Below are 26,227 nucleotides of genomic sequence, written 5' to 3' on the forward strand. Positions count from 1 at the left end.
CACGAGTTTGCTCATGTCGCTTCTCATGTGCCTATCCGGGTACTGCAGCTCCAGCCAATCAGCTTCGAGGACTGAACACCACAGCCCTTGATGGTCTTTATGGGGTTGCAACGTATAAATCAAACCTTGCAATGTTTATATACGCAGTTTGCACATACATCAATTTTTAATAATGTTTACAATTTCATTAATATTTTTTATAAACAATAGCATTGTAATTATATGCACATATTAACAAACAACATAAAGACTAATGTTCATTCACAATATGTAATGAACAGCATTTTATAAAGTATAACTGGTTAGTGTGTTAGATAATCACATCAAAGGAACGTGACTGAGGATCAACTACGTCACACTAGGGCTTGACCAAACAGAACGCGCTATTTCATGTGCGCACTCAACTAGGTGGAGTTTAGTCTACCGATTGCATTGCATGGCTGAAAGTCTATGGAATCTTCTCCGTGGCAAAATATTCACAAGTGGACACAACGTTGAAGGAAACAACCAAGACACGCTGAATACCTAATATGAGATCTCACTTCATGCGGGATATTGCTTTATTTTGCGACAGCTGCCAGTAACGCGGTTACGAAGGGCTCGGGCCAATATTAATATTTACATAATCGCGCTGATTTAGGGCTCGCTCGTCTCCGAATTGACTTCAACTGGAAGACTGCGCGCATTGAGATTTAAATCAACTCACAGATCAACTTGCTTCACAGGCGAGATATAAAACATGTACAGTATTGTTGATTATTTTGGGTAATTCAGAAAAACAAGTTATACAACAGGGAAGTGTACTTTGCGTTGCGTCCTGGTCCTAAAGCCGGTCGTGTATTCGGCTGTTGCGCGGGTAGCCAGCGTGCGCCCCAATGCTTCAACTGTGGTCGTGTCCCAAATCATTAGACATGAAGATGGAAAGTGTTTTGTTAGAGCAAGGCTAATTATTTTTTTCCGGACATAATCCATAATCATTTGAACGCGCATACATAGTGACTTTATTAGATAACTTGTCGTTTTTTACGCTTTCGAAAGCAGTTTCTTCTTTTGAGTGTGTAGTAAGGCAACGCGAAAGGAGGTCTATATCGAATCACCCCAGCATACTACAAACGGTTGAGGGGACTTGAAGTGGAGTAATGGTGGTAAATACGGTCCACTGGTTCAGGAAGGGCTTGCGGCTCCACGACAATCCTTCACTCGGAGACTCTATCCAGGGAGCGCACAGTGTCCGCTGTGTGTACATCCTCGACCCCTGGTTCGCCGGATCCTCCAACGTCGGGATCAGCAGGTGGAGGTAATGGATCGGACGCCAAATATTAAAATATGTGTGTTTGGAATGCGCTGCAAAATCTTATTTGGAGCAGTCTACTAATAATAATCTGTTTCTAACAAAAAAAATAATAAGCTACTGTAAATATACTGCAATCTATCCATTCTATTATGATTGTTCTAATCTATTTCACTGATTATTTTCTATTCTACTCTTATTATCATCTGTTTCTAAAATTAATTATTGCTAAAACTTTACATTAATGTCCCATTAGTTAACGTTAGTAAATGCATTAACTAACATTAACAAAGCAAACTGTAACAAATGTATTGCTCATTATTAATGTTTAGTTAAAATACAACTGTTCATTGTCAGATCATGTTAACTTAGTTCCATTAAATATTATTAAGTTTTTATTTTAACAATATATTAGTAAATGTTGAAATTAACATGAAGTAAAATGGATAAATGCTTTATATTTTCATTGTTAGTTCATGTTAACTAATGTAGTTAACTAATTTTAATAAATGCAAACTTATTTTAAAGTGTTACCATTCTATTCTACTGGAATCTATCCATTCTATTATGATTGTTCTATTTTAATCTATTCCACTGATTATTTTCTATTCTACTCTTATTTTTCTTTTCTGTTCTTATCTATTCTCATCCAATATATCATAATAGATTATATCCAGTTTTAATCTATGCTATTCTATTTTGTTTCATTCTAGCATTTTCATAATGTGTTCTATTATAATCTCTTTAATCTACAGCTATTCTATTACTCTATTCTATCGGTTACAATGACATCAATGCAAGGATGCAATGAGATCAAAGTGCTTTATCAAAATACTTTTGCATGATATAGCAGAACCTCTATATGCATTTCAAACAACGTGTTACAAATAATACAACTCTTAAGTTAAACTGCTACCAGTATAGTAATAACAAAACTTATTGGACTTATAGACTTTCTTTTAATGATGATAAGTGTTGGCAATTTATCAGTGGTCATTTAGTAGATTTATAGACTGGCTAGAGATAAAATGAATGACTGATTGCAGCCAGTGCATCTCTTTGCCATAGAGAATGTATTATGTCATTGTATCTGAATTAATAAAGAGAAACCAGTATGTTTTGTAACTAGTTAAATCTACTGACTGGTTGAGCAAGGTCCTATTGACAGATTGCAGCTTGTCCATCAGTGTCAGGGCACTTCTGAATAGGTTTCTGAATGACATTGTAATAAAACACTGACTTATACCATTACCAAGTCAAGGTTTATATGTAAGTCTATTTTAGTTTTCAAAGAGGAGCCAAAATGTGTTCATAAACTTTTTCTGACCCTGTGTCCCAGTGAGGTCCCACACAGTTTATGATACTAGATAAAACTCAACTGCCTAAACGGTCAGGGAGTTGCTGCTAAATGCTCAGCACGTGGAGGTTTATATTTTGGCAATGGTTAGACTATTGAAATTGTATTCCAGTAATATTAAAAATAAATATTTAAAGAATAAAAAAAAAAAATTCATATCCATAAATTTGCATATCCAAAAAGCTACACAAATGCATTAGTTACAGTCTCTGTTTTGTATTCTTACACTACAAGCAGTATTACATAATACAGACCCTTGCATCAGTCTTCCACACCCATGCTTGCTTACTATACATCTCTTAAACTCTCAAAGGGATAGTTTATCCATAAACAAATATATGTCTTTATTTACTCACCCTCATGTAGTTTCCAACACAGAACACAAGGAGTTCTGAAAAAAGCGCTCTTCCATGAAATAAAAGTAGATGGGAACTTGAGCCTGTAAGCTGCAAAACGGACAAAAAAGTATCACTATATACAAGTCTTATGATAGATTTGAGTGAGAAACAGACTGAAATGTAATATTCACTCAAAATCTTGCTTGATTGTATGGAAAAGACCAGCTTGGACATTCTATAAATATCTCTTTTTGTGATTCACGTTAGAAAGTAAATGATATGGGTGTGGAACAACCGGGGATGAGTAAATGATAAACATCTGTGCTGTTTTAAAAAGCTTTTTACACCCTGTGCAATATATCCAATCACTATAGCATGTGGTGTTTCTATAAATGTATGTTGGCACACACACTCGAAGTGAGGCCTATTGCTGGATGACACAGGTGATCTGATTGTATGCTGGGTGATGATGTAACAGCACTTAGTGTCTCCCGCCTTCATCTGCTCTCTTGTGTCTCCATTGTGTTGGGAACTAAAATGGGTCAGTGTGTTATAGAGGGTTACTACAAAATGCTTAGTAACGTGCTCAGCTGTGGTGACCTACTTTATTCACCATGGAATCAAAATAGGCTCTGGTACCACCCTAGTTTACATAAACTGGGAAAGATAGATGGTAAAATTTTCAAGATATAAAATAATAAAGTAATAACAATAGGATTTAGATTTCTTTTAATATGCTTGCTTGGTTACTGAAGATGTATTTACCTTTTACTGGCTCTGTAAAATCTGTCTAATTAGGGACAAGTAAATGAAATCAGAATAATTATGCATGGCTTTGGTAAATTGACGAGTTGATTTTGGAAAAAATAAAACCTGTAGTGCACATCCATAAAAGCGACTGCAAACATACACCACAAAGTTGCTAGACTTTAATTTTACATTTGAACTTGATGCACTATATCATCTCTGCAATCATTACAACAATGATGCAGCTTGTCATATAATATGATACTGCGGTGCTCTGTTTGACCTGGGTTCTGTTTGTGTGTCACTGGGTCAGACGACTGGGAGACAACAGTCTTTGATTCTGATCATAGGCTGTGAGTCAATGACAAAGTGAGGGAGGCTATGGCTTAGATAGGGATTTACACATTATCACTGACTGCATGCAGAGGACAACGTTTCTTGCGAGCAGATGCAGAGCAGGCAGGATCATACAACAGTACAGAAATAAAAGGATAGATGTTTTGCTGCAGCATGAATCATCTGTAAACAAGGATATACACTTAGATCCAAAACAGAGCATGTTGAAAATGTGGGATCTTTTTCCATGTCAGGATTTCGAAAACTTCAGAAATGTTAAATGACGCAAGAATAAACTGATTTAGGGCTGCACGATAAATCGCATGCGATATTTAATGCGCATCTTGTCAGTAAATTTTGAACTATTTTCTAGACTTCTGGTCCCCACTGTATTAGTTGAGCTGGTCACAGGTTTTTTGTCAGCCTCTAAACACAGCTGTTTCTAATCAGAGTATTAACGTTTGTATTGTGTGCTGCATCCTGCTACATGTGGACTGCATTATTAGGTGTATTTTCTACCGCTCAAAAGTTTGTCAGTAAGATTAGTTGGAGTTTTTCTGAAAGAAATGAATACTTTTATTCAGCAAGGATGCATTAATCAGAAGTGACAGTAAAGACATTTATATTATTACCATAGATAGATTTAAAATTAATGCTGTTATTTCGAACTTTCTATTTATCAAAGAATCCTTAAAAAAATGTATCTTGATTTTCAAAAACATAATAAGCAGCACAACTATTTTTAACATTGATAACACTAAGAAATGTTTCTTGTGCAGCAAATAGCGATTTATTTCTCTAGTATCATGTGACACTAAACGGGAGTAATGGCTGCTGAAAATTCAGCTCTGGCATTACAAGAATAAACTACATTTTAAAATATATTGAAATAGAAACTGTTATTGAACTGTTACTGTTTTGACTGTATTTTGAGACTTTTCAAAAACAACCACAAACTTTTGAATGAGAGTAAATAAACAATTTTCTTCACAAATGGCTGACTGGTCTTACTCTAACACATTATGTTTTCTCCACACAGAGATGAAACATGTTTACATAATGCTGCGTTACAGTATTACTGGCAGTATCAATATTTTGGTTATCTCAACCAATAAGAGCTGCCGTTTCTCTTGCTGAATAATAAGTCTGTTTAATTTGGTTGTGTAACTTCAGAATACTAATGAATATGTCAGTGAGATCTCATTGGCAAATTATAGGAATATTAACTGGTCTTCTCCCAGAATTTGCCACTCATAATTGGTCAAATCACATGCAAATAACATGCTTACCCATGCAAACCTGCCATGATATTAAGGGGTCACTTTGCCCCAGGTTATCTGTTTCCTAGATTTGTCCCAAGTCAAAACACATCCCATGCCAGAGTCTTTGATATTCTGGTCAATCAACATGGCTCAGATCCCTCCTGCTATATTCAGTTTATCCATCTTGCTTTTATTTTGATAATTCTATCAGAGAACCATGATGAATCATCCTCAAACAGACAGTAATCCACGTGACACTAAATAAATATTTGATTGGCCACTCTGTAGAGCACCAGGCTACTTTCTTTAGCATCTTATGATTAGTTTTACAGTCCAGAGAGAAACATGACTATCATATGTCAAATAGATTAAGGTTTTTGTATTGAAGACTATGCAAAACTGTCATGCCAAGATATATTAAGCTAGTGTCTGCACTAAGACCCAGACAGGAATCCTCAAAATGCATATTACATAACATTCTTTTGTCTGACAGGGTTAGGGTTAGAGAGCAAAAGTTTTAGAGAGCTTTCATTTGAGATCAAATATAGTTTGGCCAGTATTATCCGAGGTTGTCTAGGGCAGGGGTTTTTAAACTGGGGTCCGTGACGCAAAGACAGGGGGTCTGCAAAATAATTTGCTATACCGTATTTTCCGGACTGCAACTTGCGTTTTTTATCTTCTGAAACGTGCTATGATTTATATTCCAAATTGGCTTATATAATGCATTAATGTCAAATAAGCAAAGCGTAAACACTTAAAAGCGGGCACTTCAAGGTTTATAGCTAAGTATATTGCTCATGTCTGTTTGACAAGTAGACAGTATCGCAGAGTTTTTCTTCATTTTAGTAAGTGGTTCACATAGACCAAGACGGCAAGCGCATTTTGTTTGTTTTCTTTATTTTACAAAAGCACAACGTTTCACCATCATTTTGAAGGTACACAAATAAAAATAGACCGTTTTGAATGATGCCTTGCTCTTATCTGACAGATATCACATTTTTCCGCTGATATAAGGAATCCAAAGTGTTCGCGCTGGTGCATCCCACGCGCACACAACATATCAGTTCTAGCATTGCAACTTGACATCACAGCCTCATCATCAGCAAACTAAATGAGACAACTAAACCTACAAAAGGTATTTGGTGACTCAATTTAACTTGTCTGTTTTGCGGGTCAGCGTGAGCATGCCGTGGTGTTTTTCCAAACACTTCTTTGCATATGTGAAGGATGCTGTTAGTAGATATTCGGACATGAGAGAATTACAAAGCCTTCTTTACATAAGTAGCCTAATAGTTTAGCAACCAAATATTAGACTGCGTAACGATTCACTCATGGAAACGATTCATGGTGAATAAGAGGTTTGCGAGCTAACTATGTGGTTAAGTTTCAGTTTTTATTAAGTAAGTTTAGTTTGTTATGGGCATAGCCATAGGCGCCGGTTTATGTTTCTGCTTGTGGGTGCAAAAAAACTAGCATTTTATTTTTTTATAAAACACATTTTCACCGCTGTTTACACGAAATGCATGCAATTACCAACCAAATAAATAATACACACATTCTTTCTATGAGGGTTTGCGCTTCACTAAATAAAATAATTTAATAAATACCTGTTTACAAAAAGCACTTGTTTGCGCGTACACAGGACAAAGTTTGAGTTACACGTAATATCTGAGGGAGCGCAGAGCCATGATCACTATATATATAATGGAGAGCAAGCCCGCTGTAAGCCGAGAGATTCGTGCTGGCGCCCTCTCGTATTACAATAATGCACTCTCGACATTTGCCATTAAAATAATGCCAAAAACTGCCTCAAATGAACTATAAATACGAGAATAAAGTTGTAAAAGCTGCAATCCATTTCTTATTGGTTAAAATGAACGAAGACTATCTTGTGTTTTTCACGAGCACCCACGGGATCGGCCCCTATGGCATTTAAAATAAATGTGACCTATTCAGTATTTAAATTATTTCTGAATGTAATAGTAAAATGTGACTTACACACCAATGCAACTTATGTTTTGTTTAATTTTTTTCCCCCTGACCTGGTGCAACTTTCTGGAAAATATGGTAAATTTTATTATGCTGTAGTATTAAAAAGTACATATACAATGGGGACCATTTGCACCAATAAAGCATTCACATTATGTTCATTCCTCCTACCCACATTAAACTTTAGCCTTAAAACCTGTTATAATTATGAGGGGGTCCTTGGGAAATCTTCTCCCCTGTAAGGGGTCCCTGGCCCCAAAAAAGTTTGAAAACCCCTGGTCTAGGGGTTGAGGAGAGTTTAGCTTTGAAGACTGGAGTTTTTCACTTACTCAGCTCTTGAGGTTATGTGAGATCCTGCAGACAATAGGAACTGGGTTTCTGGGTCAATAACACACTGCAGCTGTAGCTCAAATGGTAGAACATGGTGCAAGCGAATGCCAAGGATGAATAATTGTAAATATAAGGTCTTGTTTACAAGTTACGTCGTTTAGGATGAAATAATCACTGGATTTTTCCAAGGTTCAAAACTTCGAAATGTATTCAGTTTTGTGTACAGCAGAACAGTGAATTCAAGGTCATTGGAGTGCAGCTCTTGAAAGATGAATGAGTGTCTGTACATGCATAATGACAGCTATATAAGGGCGGCGGCCTGTTTTAATTTCAGCTCAGTGCATAATAAACAAATCAATGTTCAGTTAGCAGTTGCCAGTGGTGCCAAACTGAATCAGTCGTTCCGTATTTCCTATGTTTTGCCCCTATTTTGCAAAGCAGGAATGGAGTATTCGCACACACACAACTTTATATTTACAAAAAGAAAATTATTTTTCAATAAAAGCAACTTTAAAATGTTTGAGTTTGTGTGTTTATAAATAAAAAACAATATCATAGAGAATTCGATTTTGTCATATTTTTTGTAAAAAAAAAATGGGTACAACATTGGAAAAATGAGTGAGGTTGAAACCTTTTGCAATACATTGTCGCTTCAGCAAGTAAGAATCTATAATTATTATAGCAGTTATTCTGTCAGCAGATTTTTACCCTATATCTATTTTTACCCTATATCTGTTCAATGCCTTGCCTTCTTTGAAATGTTTTACACTTCAATATATTCTGTTGCACAGTGCAACAGCATTGCAATAGTTATTGTGAGAGTATAACTGCCTTATTATTAGACTTTTATTATGTGCATGATAATATTTGTCAGTATGTGGCTATAAATACATGTCATGTCTCTTGTTGCTCAGGTTTTTACTGCAGTGTTTGGAAGACTTGGACGCCAGCCTCCGCAAACTCAACTCACGACTCTTCGTTATCCGTGGCCAACCCACCGATGTCTTCCCCAGGCTCTTTAAGGTTTCAGTTGACTGAATTATGTTTCAGTATAGTAATAATCTTGCACCAGGATAAGGTTTTTGATTTATGAAATATCCTGGATTAGAAAGAACAAAAAAAAAAGCTCTTTAAATGTGACATTTTCATCTAATCTTCCACATGTGGTGACTTGGCTCTCTCTCACTATTGTGTGTCTATGAGTGAATATTTTACACCCCCTAATGGTATGATTTTGTAATGCATCCAGGAGTGGAACATTACTCGTTTGTCCTATGAGTACGACTCAGAACCATTTGGAAAGGAGCGAGACGCAGCCATCAAGAAGCTGGCCAATGAGGCAGGTGTGGAGGTGATAGTTCGCATCTCTCACACGCTCTACGATCTGGACAAGTAAGTACTTCTAAATCCATTCAATTTTGTTGAAACATTTGGTCTATAATTAATTTGTTGTAACTGACCTTTTGCTAAGCTCTGCCCCCTTGAATGCCACTGCTTGCTTTACAGCACTTTCCTAAATCATTATGCCAATTTAAAACATGAATTTACCTTGGAGTAAATGTAGGTGTTCTTAATAATACTTTTATCAAGATTTATCAACGAATTTGGAAACAGGATAAAAACTTTGTGTATGAATGGACTTTTATAGAGGCTCTATAAAAGTCCATATTTAAGATTCGGCTGCCTCTCCTGTCGACTTTTTTTGGTGTATGTATAAGTCCCTCTGCAGTAACGTTTTATTGTATTTTCACCTCTATAAAATTCTGTCTGTACTCAAACCCTATTCAAACACACAGGACTACCATAGACTGACATTAGAAAAGATCAAAAGCTTGTCTGATGTGGTGGATGGCAACAGTTGGCCAGTAACATTTTTAAGGCAGAGTCAACTGTAACTGATATTCTTTATCTTAACTCACTGGTGGATTGTCGTCTCTCAGGATCATCGAGCTGAATGGAGGCCAGTCTCCGCTTACGTACAAGCGCTTCCAGACCCTCATCAGCAGGATGGAGGCGGTGGAGACCCCGGCAGAGACCATCACAGCAGAAGTCATGGGGCTGTGCACCTCGCCGGTCTCTGAAGACCACGATGAGAAGTTCGGTGTTCCTTCTTTGGAAGAGCTTGGTTAGTCTGCTGTCTTTCAAAAAATAGCTTCAAAACTAAAATGTGTAGCATACTAAACTACTCACCTACATGAAGTATGCAATACATCCTTAAACTGCAATCAGTCAAACTGTCTTTCCTTTACTGTGTTTCCCTGTAAAAATGGTAATTGTTGATGAATTGTTTTTCTGGAACAGGCTTTGACACAGAAGGTCTGGCCTCAGCTGTGTGGCCTGGAGGAGAAACAGAGGCCCTCACTCGTCTGGAGAGGCACCTGGAGAGGAAGGTTGGAGACACTCCATGAATCACACATTTACAGCTGTAGGATTGAAATGTTATAAATGTAACTAAACAAACTATAAAAATTCAGAAAACAATGACATTTAGTGAGTTGATAATAATCGGACCCATTTTAACTGATGCTTTCAAGATTATCATATATTATTCTTTCAAAAAATCCTCACCATCTACACTAACATTCAGATTTTGGTGTCATTTTTTATTTAATTAAAAAAAAAAATTCTACTTTTAATCAGCAAGAATGCATTAAATTGATCAAAAGTGACAGTAAAGACAACAATATTACTGTTTTTACTGTATTTTGGATTAAATAAATGCAGCTTCTGTGAGCATAAGAGACGTCTTTCAAATACATTAAAAATCACACCAACCCCAATCTTTTCAGCCGTGGTGCATGTTTACCATTTAAATAACTTGTTCAACAAAATACAGAAAACAAGATGTAAAGTTTGTAAGTTAAGCTGACCACTGGCCATCCTTATTGATGAGCGCAGTAAATTAATGATTCTTTCATAACCAACTTTTTTGTTCTAGGCTTGGGTGGCCAACTTTGAGCGTCCAAGAATGAATGCCAATTCGCTGTTGGCCAGTCCCACTGGCCTCAGTCCATATTTAAGATTCGGCTGCCTCTCCTGTAGACTTTTCTACTTCAAACTCACAGACCTCTACAGAAAGGTCAGCATGTTATTATATCTGTATGTCACTGTACTTCAAATGACGTTGCTAATGTTAAACGGACTCGGGGAACATGTAGAGAGTTAGCTGAATGATAACTTTTCCCCCACAGGTCAAAAAGAACAGCTCACCTCCTCTGTCCCTCTATGGCCAATTACTGTGGCGTGAATTCTTCTACATGGCTGCCACCAACAACCCACGCTTTGACAAGATGGAAGGCAATCCTATTTGTGTGCAGATCCCGTGGGACAAAAACCCAGAGGCTTTGGCCAAGTGGGCTGAGGGCAGGACGGGTTTCCCCTGGATTGATGCCATCATGACCCAACTGAGACAAGAGGGCTGGATCCACCATCTGGCCCGACACGCAGTCGCTTGTTTCCTCACCCGCGGAGACCTATGGATCAGCTGGGAGGAGGGCATGAAAGTATGAGGAGTTCATGATTGTGATTTTGCTAATATGACAGACCTTCAGTGGCAGCACTCACATGCATGTGTCTTCACAGGTTTTCGAGGAGCTGTTGCTGGATGCAGACTGGAGCGTGAATGCAGGAAGCTGGATGTGGCTGTCCTGTAGCTCCTTCTTCCAGCAGTTCTTCCACTGCTACTGTCCCGTGGGCTTCGGCCGCCGCACTGACCCCAACGGAGACTACATACGGTGAGTTGCAACTGTACAGCGAAAACAAAGAACATTTAAATGATTATTAAAAATACCTTTAAAAACATTAAAACATTAAAGTAGACACTTTCACTTGCATTTAACATGCGTTAAAATCACTTTTGTAAATGTAATTTGATGTGGCCACCAAAATGGGACATCTCAACTTTGACCCATATGTATAAAATCTACTCTCTTTTATCTGTTGAAGGCGATATTTGCCAGTGTTAAGGGGTTTCCCAGCAAAGTATATCTACGACCCCTGGAATGCTCCTGAAAGCGTCCAGAAAGCAGCCAAATGTATAATTGGTGTACACTACCCCAAACCCATGGTGCATCACGCCGAGGCAAGCCGCCTCAACATAGAGCGTATGAAACAGATCTACCAGCAACTGTCCTGCTACCGTGGCCTGGGTAAGACAAAGACTAAGGAAAAAGAAAATGCCACACTAAACCATGCATCACTCTCTGAATATGTTGCCTGCAACATTTCTTGACAGATAATATATATATATATATACTGTATATGTTGAAAACAGTAACAATATTTGTAACAATATACACTACTGTACAAAGGTTTGGTGTCAGTTAAATTTTTGCTTTCTTTTTTTGAAAGAAATTAATACTTTAATTCAGCAAGGGTGTGTTAAATTGATAAAAAGTGATAGTAAAGACATATGTGACCCTGGACAACAAAATCAGTCATAAGATTCTGCATAATCTGAAAGCTGAATAAATAAGCTTTCCATTAATGTCTGGTTTGTTAGGATATGACAATATTTGGCTGAGATTAGGGATATGCCGGTATCAAATTTTCATGTTGCGATTAATTGCTAATGCTTTTATTACGGTATACGGTATTATCACGATATTGAAATTAAGTTTAAAAAAAAGTGCTGTCATAATACAGTATAACAGGTTTAATAACTTTTTTCTTATAACAAAAATAACTGAACAATAACAATATCGTGCATATTCATTACCGTGCTATAAGCATTACCGAATACCAACACAAGTCTAGCTGAGATACAACTATTTGAAAATCTGGAATCTGAGGGTGCAAAAAAATAAAAATACTGAGAAATTCGCCTTTAAAGTTGTCCAAATGAAGTCCTTAGCATTGCATATTACTAATCAAAAATTTAGTTTTTATTAAATTACGGTAGGACATTTACAAAATATCTTCTTGAAACATGATCTTTACTTAATATCCTAATGATTTTTGGCATAAAAGAAAAATCTATAATTTTGACCCATACAATGTATTTTTGGATATTACTAATCAAAAATTTAGTTTTTATTAAATTACGGTAGGACATTTACAAAATATCTTCTTGAAACATGATCTTTACTTAATATCCTAATGATTTTTGGCATAAAATAAAAATCAATAATTTTGACCTATACAATATATTTTGGCTATTACTACAAATATACCTGTGCTACTTATTACTGGTTTTGTGGTCGAGGGTCACATATATTGGTGGAAAACATTTCTATTTTGAATAAATGCTATATGACAGAGAAAATAAATGTTTAACTTTTTGTTCATCAAAAATCTTGAAAAAGTAACACAGGTTCCAAAAAATTATTAAGCAGCACAACTGTTTCCAACATTGATAATAAATCAGTATATTAGTATAATTTCTGAAGGATCATGTGACACTGAAGACTAGAGTAATGGCTGATGAAAATTCAGCTTTGCATCACAGCAATAAATAATATTTTATAGTATATTAAAGTAGAAAGCCATTATTTTAAATTTAAATAATAATATATCTTACTGATCCCAAACTTTTGATATGTATTTTACATTTTCATTGAATTTATAATTAATGAATTATGCCATATCAAATTTATATTGAGAAAAGAATAAATGAATGTACTAAAATTATTAAAATAACATTTTTTGAAGTGTTTCTGTTTTTCTTTCTCTCACATTCTTATACTTCATGAAGCATCATTTGCATTTTCTTGTGTTTTTCAGAAATGGTCGATGCAAAGCGGTCAGCACGACTTCGCAGAGGCCTGATTTTTTATTTTTTTTTGCACCTTTTCCGAGTTGTTACGTTTCGCATTTTTACAGAGGAAACCAAAATCCCACTGATGGGAGCGATTGATGGGAGTGCATGATTCTCTCTATAAGCACATCAACACATAGCACTTCGAAACAATCAGACTGTACATTATCACAGGGACTTCACCCAAGTGGTCACCAACATCCTGACAACATTGGAATTACGTTGTGGCTCTGTGATCTGCACAGCTGCAATGTTCTGTCAATGTTGGGTTCATGTTTGTACTGTTTGGGACTAAATTTTTGTGTATATAAGGATTTGACAAATACTCACATACAAAATGTAAATATTTAATATTGTATGTGCTTTCTCTATTTCATGTAGTTATAGACCCATTGATATATTTTTGATATAAAGAATTATTGTGGATCAATTTTACTCTCTTCTTTATGAAAACATTTTAAACCATTTGTAGACTGTCCATGTAGTAACACTACTAAGCCTCTCCTCGGGCTGCTTGCTTGCACTGCGTTTTTCTTGATTTCTTCTTTGCTTGCTCTTTCTCTCTCTGCCTCTACCACAAATGTTTGTGATCTCTCTCTTTTCAGATTGACATCTGTCTTGTACACCTTCTCAGTCCCCGTTTACTCCTCCTTTCTATCTGGGTGTCTCTCCATTGCTGTAAACTGTATGAAACTATAATTCACCACCGTGTTTCTCATCCTCTCACATTGTGCTTGTTTAATAAAGTGTAAATGTAAATGTTGTCTCGCTCATTTACTTACGGGATGCTGTTCTGTCACGCAGTCTGCTGAAATTTTTTTGGTGACTAATGCCGATTCCACTAAACAGCATAGCTGATGACCTGTATATAAACAAATAAATATATAAATAAATTATATATATTTTTACTAATAGAAATATAAAAAGAAATGCATAAATAATTTATATATATATATATATATATATACAGGTGCATCTCAATAAATTAGAATGTCGTGGAAAAGTTCATTTATTTCAGTAATTCAGTGAATTGGTGGGTTTTTGTTAAATGTGAGCCAAAATCATCACAATTAAAAGAACCAAAGACTTAAACTACTTCAGTCTGTGTGCATTGAATTTATTTAATACACAAGTTTCACAATTTGAGTTGAATTACTGAAATAAATTAACTTTTCCCCGACATTCTAATTTATTGAGATGCACCTGTATATATGAAATTGTAAGATAAAATTTGAGCGTTAAACCCCATATTTATGAACTTAACTGCATCAAACCAAGCAGCATCAACAAACAGATGGTGCTAAACATTTTCTGAAAACTAACCCTTTTAACTATTTTGCAAATACCTGTAACTATCTGGTGTTAAGGTTATTTTAAGTGGATTTTTTAAAGACAGTTTTACTCAAGTTCAAGCAAATGTCTAATCACAGTTCACCACATTAACTATAACGTCTGACAATCACAAAATATCCAAAACACTGATTATGGTCCAAACACTGTTTTAAACTTAATGTTAAGCAATCAATGTACTGATTTACAACCTAAACTCTAAGACACTTGTTTGTTTATGCTATTTATTTTCCAACAAATGCTCCTTGGTTTTGTTATGTAATGCGAAGACACTTGTACTATTTTTAGGGTGAATTAAGTAAGTTTTGTAACAATTTTGTCAAAGTAATTTTGAGGGCTGTATTTAAGCAATGAGACATAATATGCTACTTAAAAACATTACAATATTGACTGCTTACCTAAAACACAAAGACAGAGTGGAACGCGCAAACGTTAGCTGTTCAGATACATTGTCAGTAACCCAAGGACAAAAAAACATAATATTAAAGTTTAGCGAAACGGTAGAAATGTTTGTTTACACTACAAAAAGGACATTAGCAGTGACTCAAATGGATGAATTGTTTGGCCACACCCCCACGTTACGTAAGACGTGACGTCTACAATATAATTATTTATTTCTTTGTATTAGTAACCTCAGTCCGTGAACGATAATGACTGGGCAGATATGAAATATTTTTTTCCTGCATGTTAAACAATTGCACATGCATAAACCATAAACAGTTGATCGCACGAGGCACATCTGTCGTGTTACGTAATTAAGTGACAGTCCATTTCATTACATAATAAATTAAACTGCAAAGCCACCTCTTTTCTCTGTCATAAAGAAGAATCATCTGACTGAAAGTGTCAGCTAAATTACTCTCCCTCGTGAAATGAAAGAAGCGGTAAAAAAAAAATCTGTTTGTCACAGAATCATAAAGTCCGTCTATGTCCACACGACGTCGCTGTTCATACGATTTGCTTACTCAAATGTTAAAGTTTCACCTGTGGTAACAAAATAAATTCCACATGTGGGAAGTTGGAACGTATATAATATAATACAGTTAATTATTATTTTTTTCATGATTAGGCCTTTATTAACCTTATTATTTCAGAATGCCTTAAAGACACTTACTATTTTGATGTAGGCCGATACACTTTAAACATCATGGTAGGTAGGCTATATATTTTAACTGAGGAAAAATCGTTTTAGTTCACTTTATATAATCTTTTGAAGTAACGAAAAGCTTTATTTACATCTATATGCTTTCTTACTAAAACATAACTCATTGCATGTAAGACTGCAGTTTGAGAATGCAAACTATTAACAGCTTATAGTGTCATATTCGTCCTTTATGTGGGTTTCTTTCAGTGTTTGTGGGCTAATGGATTGACTAAAGACAGACTCACAGCCACTCCATGCTTCCTGCAAATCATTCACTATTGAAGTTATATTTGGATCAACATGAATGTGGTAAACACCAGGAAACTCACCAAGCCCCGTAAAAACAGATGCATATTCTTGAATCATAGTATAGTATAATATGACATGGTGTTAGAAGTGGCAGCTCAACAGTGCATTAAGGATGTAAATAAGTGCTGGATGAGGGATTCCCGGCGCAAACGAATGGTTGAAGTAAGTCTGTGTTTAGTTGGAGGAGGAGAAACGGGCTAGATGGAGCAATTTAAGCCTCCGTCGCCTCTAATACTTTCAGGCAATATTGCAGAGAATTGGCGGAGGTGGGAGCAAAGATTTTCATTGTATATGACGGCAGCTGGGTCTGATGAAAAGGATGAGAATGTTAAAATAGCGATTTTGCTTCACACAATAGGTGAAGAGGCACTGGAAGTTTATAACACTCTCACGATTGATTATGAAGACAGGGAAAATCATACTATGCAAGAGACTCTGCAAGCTTTTAAACAGTACTGCAGCCCACAGAAAAATATTGTGTTTGAACATCAATTTTGGTCACACAAGATGGCCGATGGATTGTCAGTGGATAAATTTGTTACAGAGCTACGTCAAAAATCAAAAGACTGTGAGTGGTGTTTAGTTTAACAGACGCTCGAATGAAAGAACGACTGCTTAGAGAAACGCGGATGACGCTAGTAAAAGCATTGGATATCTGTAGAGCAGCTGAAGCAGCTGAATTCAGAAGCGGCAATTCAAGTGATTAAAAAGTCAAAAAGATACTTTGGAAAAATTAATTATAAAAGTAAAGAGAGAAATAAGAATCTGTCATATTCGTCCTTTATGTGGGTTTCTTTCAGTGTTTGTGGGCTAATGGATTCACTGCAGACAGACTCACAGCCACACCATGCTTCCTGCAAATCATGTGTCTTTTAATTACAAACCACATCTCTTTAATGACCCCTTTAAGACAACCCGACAGCGGTCATACACACGTGACCACGTGAAACATCATATTACATCAGATTTAACAGTTGTAAAAATTCTCCTTCGAGCCGGATTCGAACCAGCGACCTAAGGATTACAGTGATGATCCGCTACAGTCCTCCGCTCTACCAACTGAGCTATCGAAGGGATGCTTCACCATTTATTTAGGAGCACATGATGTAATAGATATTACATCATAAAAAACGGTTCTCATGGCAGGTGGGAGTAGGATATGCTGTGTATGGCATGAGCATTTTTAGTTGTTGCTTTCTGATTGCATTTCCAACCCGTTCTCTAGAATAATCTATTTGAAAATTAAAAAAGCATTTAATGCTGGATTATACATTTTAATCTCCGAGTACAATTAGTACACTCAAGAGAACGTACAAAAGTACAAAACACAAGGAATTTAGTGTAGATGTAACGTTAAACGGTTGATCCAGGAACATGTTGTACTTGGTGAAATCACGGTCACCGAAGTAAACACGCCTAGCGATAATTGGTGTAACTTATACTGTATAGTAAAGAGCGAGAAATATTTCTGATACATACATACAATTTTAATCTATTTCTTTTTAAAATATAAATGGCGTTTTAATTTTTAAATATGTGATACTGTAGTTTTTTGTGTATTATTATTTGTTTGTTTATTTTGTCCGTAGTCTGATTTTGGACCTCTTTTGGACCAAGTTTGATGATGATGATTATGTAGGCTATATACTACAGAGGAAAAATTGCTACCAAATGATTGGTTATTTGGGGATGCTGTCAATCGTCCCAAACACTGGGCCCCTATTGTTAGATACAGCTGTCCCTTGCTTCGTCTGTCCAATCAGGAATCTGGTTTAAATAAGACCACCTGTCACTCACAAACATGCTTGCACCCCTCAGTACAAGGGTACAGTGAGACCATAAATACTATTTATAATCAAACAAGGGAGGAAGAGGGACATAATTATCCTTCATTCTTGAGGTATAACTCATCGCTCATCCTGACTATTATTAAGGAGGAATTTACTAAAGGACATAAGAGCAAGTCACACTGATTATGTGTAAAACGGACACAGCTACTTAAGTGCATATAAGTGCACTTTTTATGAGTTTACAATGATGTAACACTAAAACCAGCATTAATAAGGTGGAGACATACTGATGCCGCAGTGTTATCTGGTTGTCTTGGAAGAATTAGACCTGTGGAGAAACTTAAATTCCTTCGCAATCCTAAAAAAAAATATATATATACATGCATACATACATACACACACACACTTTCTTTTAAAGGCTTTTCACCCGCATCCCACATTACATATCAAATAGGAAATTGGCATCACTCAATGTTTTTTTAACCAAATTAATGGCGGTTGTTCTATAGGATTCCAATGGTAGAGTCAGCCAGCTGAAATGTTAATACATAAATAGTTGTATAGACGCCACTAAACACTTGTCTGTCTTTGTCTGTTATCTCTTTGTCTTCCATCATCGGGTTCCATTCATTGTCTCAGGGGTGGGGTACAAAATTCTCTGCGTCATTTTGGAATGCTGAAATAGAAATGGAATTAATGAGAGTACTGTGAACCCATAAATGACACAAATACATTGTTTATACTCGAAGCAATGGATAGAATGAAACTATTGGTGCTAGCCAATTAAATCAATGATTAAATAGTTAGTTAATCTAATCAAACATGGTGTGAAAGAGGATCCCTACCAATGCACAAGTGTGAGGGTGCATCTGTTTTGAGTCTGAAATAGGCTCCTCACACCACAAAGGTTTTAGGGTGGCAGAGTCAGAGGTTAGAGGTCAGGGTCTGAGTATAGGACAAGACAAGGCCCTACAAGGTAGAAAATAGATCCTAGGAGCATCTGTTCAAAAAGCTAACCCAACAGCCACTTAGTAAATGTCACATGGGGAGGGAGGCCCCTATAAAACCACCAGGCGTCCATGGAGATCATCTCAGTCCATTCAGGATCTTTACCACCAGCTGTACAGTCATACCTCAGTGATCCCCTCTTCGCAAAGAGCACCATGTGTGACACAGAGGAGTTTGTGGAGGAGTTTGAGAAAGAACAGGAGGAGGTGAATGAAGAGGAAGAGGAGGAGGCTGAAGAAGAGGCTGAGGAGGAAGAAGAGGCTGAAGAAGATAAAACTGAGGAGATAGAGGATGAGAAAGAGGACGAAGATGAGAAAGAGGCAGAGGAGGACACCAAACCAAAGCCCAAGATGTTTGTTCCCAACATTATGGCACCAAAGCTTCCTGAAGGAGAGAAGGTGGACTTTGATGACATCCACCGGAAGCGTGCAGAGAAGGACTTCAATGAATTGCAGAGTCTCATTCAGCTGCACTTCTCCACCAGGCAGAAGGAAGAGGATGACCTCGTGGCTTTGAAGGACCGCATTGAGCGGCGTCGGGCTGATCGTGCTGACCAGCTGCGCATCAGAGCAGAGCGTGATCGCGAGAGGCAGACACGATTTGCAGAGGAAAGAGCACGGCGTGAAGAGGAGGCCGCCAAACTGCGAGCTGAGGAGGATGCCAGGAAAAAGAAGATCATTTCTAACAAGGGCTACAGTGGCTACCTGCAGAAGGTCGATCAGAAGAAGGGCAAGAGGTTGACGGAGCGCGAGAAGAAGACCAAATGTCTGATGGAGCGTCGCAAACTGCTCAACATCGATCATCTCAACCAGGAGAAGCTTGGGGAGAAAGCCCTTGACCTTTGGAAGTGGCTCAGTCAACTGTATGCTGAGAAGTTTGAGCTGGCAGAAAAGTTAAAGAGGCAGAAGTATGACATCAATGTTCTGCGGAACCGCATTATTGACCATCAAAGAGGGACTAAGACAACCAAGACCACCAGGAAGTCCTGGAAATAAATGAATCAGATACAGACACATGCAATGACACAAAACAGAGCCAAAAAGGTTTGCTGGAATCACAGTTTCAAGTCTCGCATCATTTCTGTTTTGATTTCTTCTGATTAATAATTGCTCCTAATGTTACACTTTATTCATTTGGCATTGTATCGTACATGTAATGGGTTTTATAGTGTTATTTTTTTGTTTCATGTGATCTGAAGTCTTGATCTCATGCTGTAAACCTTTTAAAAGTTTATATTTTTCTTTGTCCACAAGATATTACAATTTGCAGTAGAAATGCAAATCAAAATGTTTTGCTTATATTTGAATGTATGTTTTTTTTTTTTTGCTCATCAACCCCAGTGTTATCAAATATATTGAATTAAAGCAGTAATTTAATTTGGGAAAAGATGCACATGCATCTTAACTTGAAAGACTCAAAGACTGCTTTTCTACAATTAATTAACAATCTACAATAGCTCTTGCAGAAATTACAAATAAGAAATCATTTTTAAATGTGGAATTAAGCACTGGAATAAACAATAAATAAAGCTATTAATAAACAAATACATCAAGATGTTATACTGTATGAATGAAAAATGTCTTTATTGTAACAAACATAAAGGCACATACTGTAACAGCAGTGTTTTAGCACATACATTAAAGTATACAAAGTATCGTTTACACACACACACACATATATATATATAAGCTAAATTATTAATGTGCAGATTAATTTTATGCATTACAGTTCCCAGGATGTGATATTCTTTATCTATTAAGTCCCATTTTCCACATTCCACTCTTGTCTAGAGCAGATGAGCGCCCAAGTCATTCAAAAAGTACACTCCATTGACAGTGAGTGTGGATGGCTTAAGTCTCATAAAATAAAATACAAATAAGTGTTTCATTTCTGATTTGTAACTTGTTCGATTAACAAAAAAGAACATGATTTCTAAAAGCTTGCAGCAGTTAGATTGGTCTATGCATAAATCACTGTTAGCATAGCATTAAAAAAACAGTAAAAATGTGTATATTCTTTTAAATTAACCTTAGTGCATCTAATGCAAAATAGCTGTTTATATAGTTTATAGGCTAAACACACATTTCTAAGCAATTTAAGGATCAACCAACTTTAAGGGCCTGACTGCAAACTGATGAGTTTCAATTTTTTGGCACATAACTATCATTATGCAGAATTTTATAGCAGTACAAATTAGATTCCTTACAAAATTGGACAGATCATTTGTAATCTGACAAAGTTTTAAAACATTGGTCACATATATTTCCCACTAATAGTTCAAGTTTAAGAATTTAAGAACCTCAAGCTGTAATAGTGATTTTTGGATTATCAATCCCATTTTGTCCAAGTTAGCCTCTTTTTTTCCAAATTGTGCCAGGTATGACCTTGCAGTAAGATCTAGAAATCCCGGTTGTTGCTGCTGATCATTTTGGGATATGAAGTTCCAATGGAGCGCCCAAATCTATACACCACAATCTCAAGGAGATATTCATCTACCTTCACTGTAACCTTGGTCACACGCTCATCAGACAGAAAGAAGACAATAGTAAAGAGAGCCACCTCGAACTCTGGGCTGACACCAATGAAACAACTGCCCACCGGCTTCACCAGGCCATTCCAGCTAAACTGCAGGTTCAAGACGTGATCGTCCTCGTCCGGCTGTGAAATTGAACCAAATGTAAACATTGGAAGTAATGCAAACAAAGCTATATTAATTTGGTCATATAATATTTCCCTTAGCAAATGAATTTAAAATGATGAAATACCGTGTCCTTGTTATTTCTGGCCTTGTATCCTTTGTAGTCCACATGATTGTGTTTCTCCTGGTGGTAAAACTGGACCCAGTTGTGGAGGCCCATGATCTCTTTACCATATTTGGTTTCACCAACAAAAACATGCTCAAATCCACAGGAATCTTCACTGCCTCAAGAGACAAGTGGAAGATGGCCGATCAATAAAAACCTCTTAATGTATAAATGCTAAGCATGTAAATCAGCACATAGGCTTTAAGCAATAAGATGGTAAAGGATTTTAACATCTTGTATGTCAGTTACTAATATAACAAACCCAGTTCAGGTTATGTGATGTATGCCAGCCCGTTCAAAGGAAGATTATAACTCACCCTCCATTTTTGTCCCTGCGATAGAGCTTAAACCAGATGTCATAGAGCTGGCTCTTAAACTGAGCCGGATCTGATTGAGCTAGACCTTTGCACACTAAAAACCTGTGGGCACACTGCAAAGACAAAACCTGTCAGAACAGGACGGAAAGAATATAATATTTCTCTTCACTTGTACAGTTTTTGCATGTATTTGCAGAATGTCGTCTTTGCACATTATTGTAATAGTCTCCTCCTTGAACCAACATCCCTGTACTACAAAGCTCATTTGCACATTTGTCTCACATTCCCATATTCACTATCCACTTCCCATCCAAACCATCCATTCCCATTAAACCACATTTTGCAAGTTAATAAATAAATAAATGTCACATTTAATAAATAAATAAATATAAAAAATGTGCTTTAACAAGTGTTTACTTTAATATGAATATTCATAAAATATTAAATATTATTTAAAACAGCGACATTTTTTGTAGTTTTAGCATTAGTTACTTTCCAACTCTGGTCAGGAACCTCTGTCAGTCACACAGTCAATAGTAGACATACTTAAAATTCTTTAAGTTGCTAAATTTCTACATGTGCAAACATGACATTACTAAATAGCAAGGCAAAAACAGTGATCGGTGAGCGATTAGATACCTTCATGACCTCTGTCTTGAGCATAGCATCCAGGAAAAGATGATTTTCCTGAAGCTCCTCTTTTGTCACATGCTCAGTCACTCCTGTAGACATCTCATAATTGTCAAGCAGATTTAGGAAGTCTGAGAAGAGACAAAGTAAATAAAACAGCTGTCTAAACACTCTTGCCATACATTGCATCACATCAGTGCATGAAAACTAAAAAACAAATATTTTAGTACATTAAAGTACAAGGATGCAATTAAAAACATGCTATTAAACATGCTATGTTATTACATGTTAGTATAGAAATGGCCTATAGCTACTTACGGGCGTAAGTATCCATGCTTTTGAGCTTCTTTTCATCGACATAGGAGAAAAGAGGAGCTCTAGCGCTGTCCCTGGCATTATTACTGCCTTCAGCTACAAAGCCAGCCTTCCCCTGTGAGAAAACAAATGCACTATAAACGACTGATTGATAAAGTCACCTGCAATCACGTATGTGGAATATATTACAATGCATTTACTTATTCATATATGTATTCTTCATAAACATGCCTCCTCTCCCAACCACCTACCTGTAGGTTGATTTTATAGTCTTTTCCAGGTTTCATGCGGTTCACATCCAGCTTCCACAGTTCATTCAGCACATCTGAGAGCTCCTGATCGATGCCTCGTCTGCAGTAGAGAAAGCACGACTTTAAACGTCTAAAATCAGTCAAGTCTGGCTGTATTGCCTAGTTAAGACAGCAACAATTACAACAATAACTGTAGTAACTATTGCAATTGTTATTAATGCTACCATGGTTATTTTTAAGTGTTATTTTTAGTTAATCTCTACCTATCTAGTCAATGACAAAAGTCCAAAGGTTATGCAAGATGATAAAAAAAGTATTTTTTTATTTTTTATTTTAAATGTTTTTATTTGTGTTGGACATAATATATATTCATACATAGTAATGGTAATAATAAACAGAAATATATATTTTTCTAAATTTATCTTAAAATGTCTTTTTATATTACATTAAGAAAGTCAAGATTAGTATATTAATAGTAATATATGCTCAATGACGTCGTTTCTTTAAACCTTTAGATAATCATACCACCTAGACTTTTTTTTTCTTTTAAGTCCCACAAAATAAATATTTTAAATTGCATTTAATTCAAACACTGAAAACGTCACAGAAGAGATGCATTCATGTTAACGTCTGTATGAACTGTACGTATTAAAATGACTTCATTAGGGAGTTTTCAACTGTGTTTAATAACAGGTGTGACCACTGATCCATATAAATTATCTCTATTATAGATCAGTGGGTGTGACTCCAAATGCAGTGTAATAAACACTTTATTCGAGCCGCTATATATGAAAAATACCTGACGTCAAGCCCGGTTTCTATTCTCTCGAAACCGGAAATTAATTTGACACTAGATAGTTCACCTGTGCTTTTTATTCACAACTAGTGTTCAGAGTAGCATTTGGGTTACTCACGACGGAAGCTCGGAAGATTAGAATTAACGTTAGATGTAAAACATGACACACAGCTCATGCCCATGTGAGTCACCCTAACATGAAAACACACAACACAACAACTGGTTGTCAAGTTCAGTTCCGTTCACAAAACAGGTTTACGGAAAAATCATTAGAGAGTTAAGAGTTCCTCCCAATCTGGAAACTGTCGAACAGAGTTTGTAAATGTGGCATCGCCTCCACTTGCTTGTACAACTAAAACAACAAATTCAGTACGGCAATAACGGCGAAAAAGTATGAATGAAAATATATATACGAAGCTTCGTAAAGAATATCATTGTGCACATACGTTTATTAACCTTCTAGCAGTTTAACGTTACCCGTTTGCGCGTGAAAACTAACGTCAAGTTAAAAACATTGCATCTTGATTCGATCACGTTTACAGTAACGTATAGTTTGGTAAAAGCATAGTCACTATGATTTTAAAACCGTAATAAAAGTAATACCGTCAACGCAACTTTTTGAGGCGGCTGATCTAAAAGCACAAAAAGGAAAGACCGTTAAACATCTGTTGCCACTAAGTTTCTCACTGTCTGGTCATATTCGCTGGTTAATCCACTTAGTTTGTGGTTCAAAGAAACAGGTTTAGCCACTGAAGCGATGAAAAGCTGGTTTTTGATGGGTGTGTTTACGCTGTCAAACATTTTGATCGATATGCGAATCTGACCAATGAGAGTGGCGCACGGTGACTGCCTCTCGTTCCGGATTGGTTGTTTTACCCAGAGGGCGAGGCGAGAGATCCAGGAACTAGGGAATGTCCGTTGTTTAACAGGTCGCAGTCTAGCTGTAAACATGTGGAAAATCAATGTGATACAAATCTCAGCCAGAAATCGTCAATTTTGTAATATTTATTTGCACAAAAAATAAAGATTTATTTGAGAAAAAAGGGTTAATGGGCAAAAGTGGTTAGTACAGTGTATGAATGTTTATGATAACTTCATTAAAGAAAATCTATTATGTGTTCTACAGTGACTGGAATAATTTGAGTAAACCATTTTTTAAAGGGATAGTTCACTAAAAAACTGAACATTCTGTCATTTACACAAACTTATGTTCCAATCCCATACGTTTTCTGTTTATCTTCAGAACACAAAATTAAGATTTACCATGTTTACCATATCAGATGTGCTCTATGTGCATTATTCAGTATTTATGTGAATATAAGCCTAAATAAATCTGTTAATCATTTGTGTCTCTTCATTTAATTTTTTAAAAAGTTTGGTTTAGTGAATGGACAAAACTGATGTGAGACTATTAAAAATATCTTATATCTTAATATCACCATTTGTGCTTGGATTTTTCCTACCATAAACAGAAGACTTATGAGTTTGGAACCGCAATTTTTGGGTGAACCTTCTCCAAGGGTTAAGGGAACCAGACATGTTTGTTCTAATGTAATTCATGACTGTTTACTTGTCTTCAGTAAGCCTGTTTTTACTTAGGCTATGTATTATGTTTTTTTGTGTGATATCGAAGTTGGTAACAAGAATTCTGAAATTTCAGTGCATCAAAAATTTTGATAGGATAAAAGTCCTACTTAAAGCTATATATATCATTATTGTGATGGGGGGCCCTGCAGTAACTCATAGTCCTGAGGTCTTAATGCGGCCCTGCATGAATGACCAGCATTTTTGAGGGACTTGAATGAATAGTGTCATTGTAAAGCTGCAATATTCTAGAAATCACAGATTTGGAAGGACCAACTTTTTTTTGTTTTTTTTTTTGCCATGGTTATTTCTCGTTTTCTATATGGAAACCTGCTTATATTTTGTTTTATTTTTGCCTTTAAGTTAAACGTTCATTAATTCCAGTGTTGGGGAGTAACTAGTTACATGTAACGGCGTTACGTAATTTAATTACAAAATATCTTCATTGTATCATTTGCAGGGAAGAGAAGCTATTTTATCGCATCGCATGATAATTCGATTTTTTCCTCTTAATTTTTGTAGAA

The 26,227-nt window shown here is 36.3% G+C and overlaps 3 protein-coding genes, 1 long non-coding RNA gene and 1 other non-coding gene across 11 annotated transcripts; 2 read left to right on the forward strand and 3 right to left on the reverse strand.

Moving 5' to 3' along the window:
• The first annotated feature begins 388 nt into the window (after positions 1–388).
• Positions 389–11,881, forward strand: LOC107725500 (cryptochrome circadian regulator 1). The gene is made up of 9 exons (XM_016534776.1): positions 389–1,297; positions 8,565–8,673; positions 8,900–9,042; positions 9,591–9,775; positions 9,952–10,040; positions 10,589–10,729; positions 10,842–11,153; positions 11,233–11,384; positions 11,596–11,881. Exons 1-9 carry the CDS (start codon positions 1,140–1,142, stop codon positions 11,879–11,881), a joined length of 1,575 nt encoding a protein of 524 aa, XP_016390262.1. The 5' UTR covers positions 389–1,139.
• A 2,088-nt stretch (positions 11,882–13,969) lies between these two features.
• Positions 13,970–15,289, reverse strand: LOC107725586 (uncharacterized). Its single transcript, XR_001638137.1, has 2 exons — positions 15,154–15,289; positions 13,970–14,267 (listed from the first exon to the last, which is right to left on the reverse strand). It is a non-coding gene; the product is annotated as an uncharacterized LOC107725586 (long non-coding RNA).
• Positions 15,290–17,194: 1,905 nt separating this feature from the next.
• trnay-gua (transfer RNA tyrosine (anticodon GUA)) lies at positions 17,195–17,282 on the reverse strand. The gene is given in 2 exon segments: positions 17,195–17,230; positions 17,246–17,282. It is a non-coding gene; the product is annotated as a tRNA-Tyr (tRNA).
• Positions 17,283–19,161: 1,879 nt separating this feature from the next.
• LOC107725585 (troponin T, cardiac muscle-like) lies at positions 19,162–20,028 on the forward strand. Of its 5 annotated transcripts, none has more exons than XM_016534895.1 (2): positions 19,162–19,248; positions 19,336–20,028. In XM_016534895.1, the coding sequence occupies exons 1-2, from the start codon at positions 19,162–19,164 to the stop codon at positions 19,999–20,001; spliced, it is 753 nt and encodes a 250-aa protein (XP_016390381.1). In that variant the 3' UTR covers positions 20,002–20,028. The 5 variants fall into 5 exon arrangements, with proteins under 5 accessions (XP_016390381.1, XP_016390384.1, XP_016390385.1 ...); XM_016534898.1 differs by having other exon boundaries at positions 19,162–19,212; positions 19,333–20,028; XM_016534899.1 differs by having other exon boundaries at positions 19,162–19,212.
• A 611-nt stretch (positions 20,029–20,639) lies between these two features.
• On the reverse strand, positions 20,640–24,893 carry LOC107725584 (poly(U)-specific endoribonuclease-C-like). 3 transcript variants are annotated; one of them, XM_016534890.1, is made up of 7 exons: positions 24,807–24,893; positions 23,324–23,423; positions 23,076–23,187; positions 22,767–22,888; positions 22,128–22,240; positions 21,772–21,925; positions 20,640–21,664 (listed from the first exon to the last, which is right to left on the reverse strand). In XM_016534890.1, the coding sequence occupies exons 1-7, from the start codon at positions 24,815–24,817 to the stop codon at positions 21,404–21,406; spliced, it is 873 nt and encodes a 290-aa protein (XP_016390376.1). In that variant the 5' UTR covers positions 24,818–24,893; the 3' UTR covers positions 20,640–21,403. The 3 variants fall into 3 exon arrangements, with proteins under 3 accessions (XP_016390376.1, XP_016390378.1, XP_016390379.1); XM_016534892.1 differs by lacking the exon at positions 24,807–24,893 and adding an exon at positions 24,735–24,805; XM_016534893.1 differs by lacking the exon at positions 24,807–24,893 and adding an exon at positions 24,187–24,240.
• Positions 24,894–26,227: the final 1,334 nt, after the last annotated feature.

Source organism: Sinocyclocheilus rhinocerous, unplaced genomic scaffold, assembly GCF_001515625.1.
Source record: "Sinocyclocheilus rhinocerous isolate Xijiao unplaced genomic scaffold, SAMN03320098_v1.1 scaffold153, whole genome shotgun sequence".
NCBI lineage: Eukaryota > Metazoa > Chordata > Actinopteri > Cypriniformes > Cyprinidae > Sinocyclocheilus > Sinocyclocheilus rhinocerous.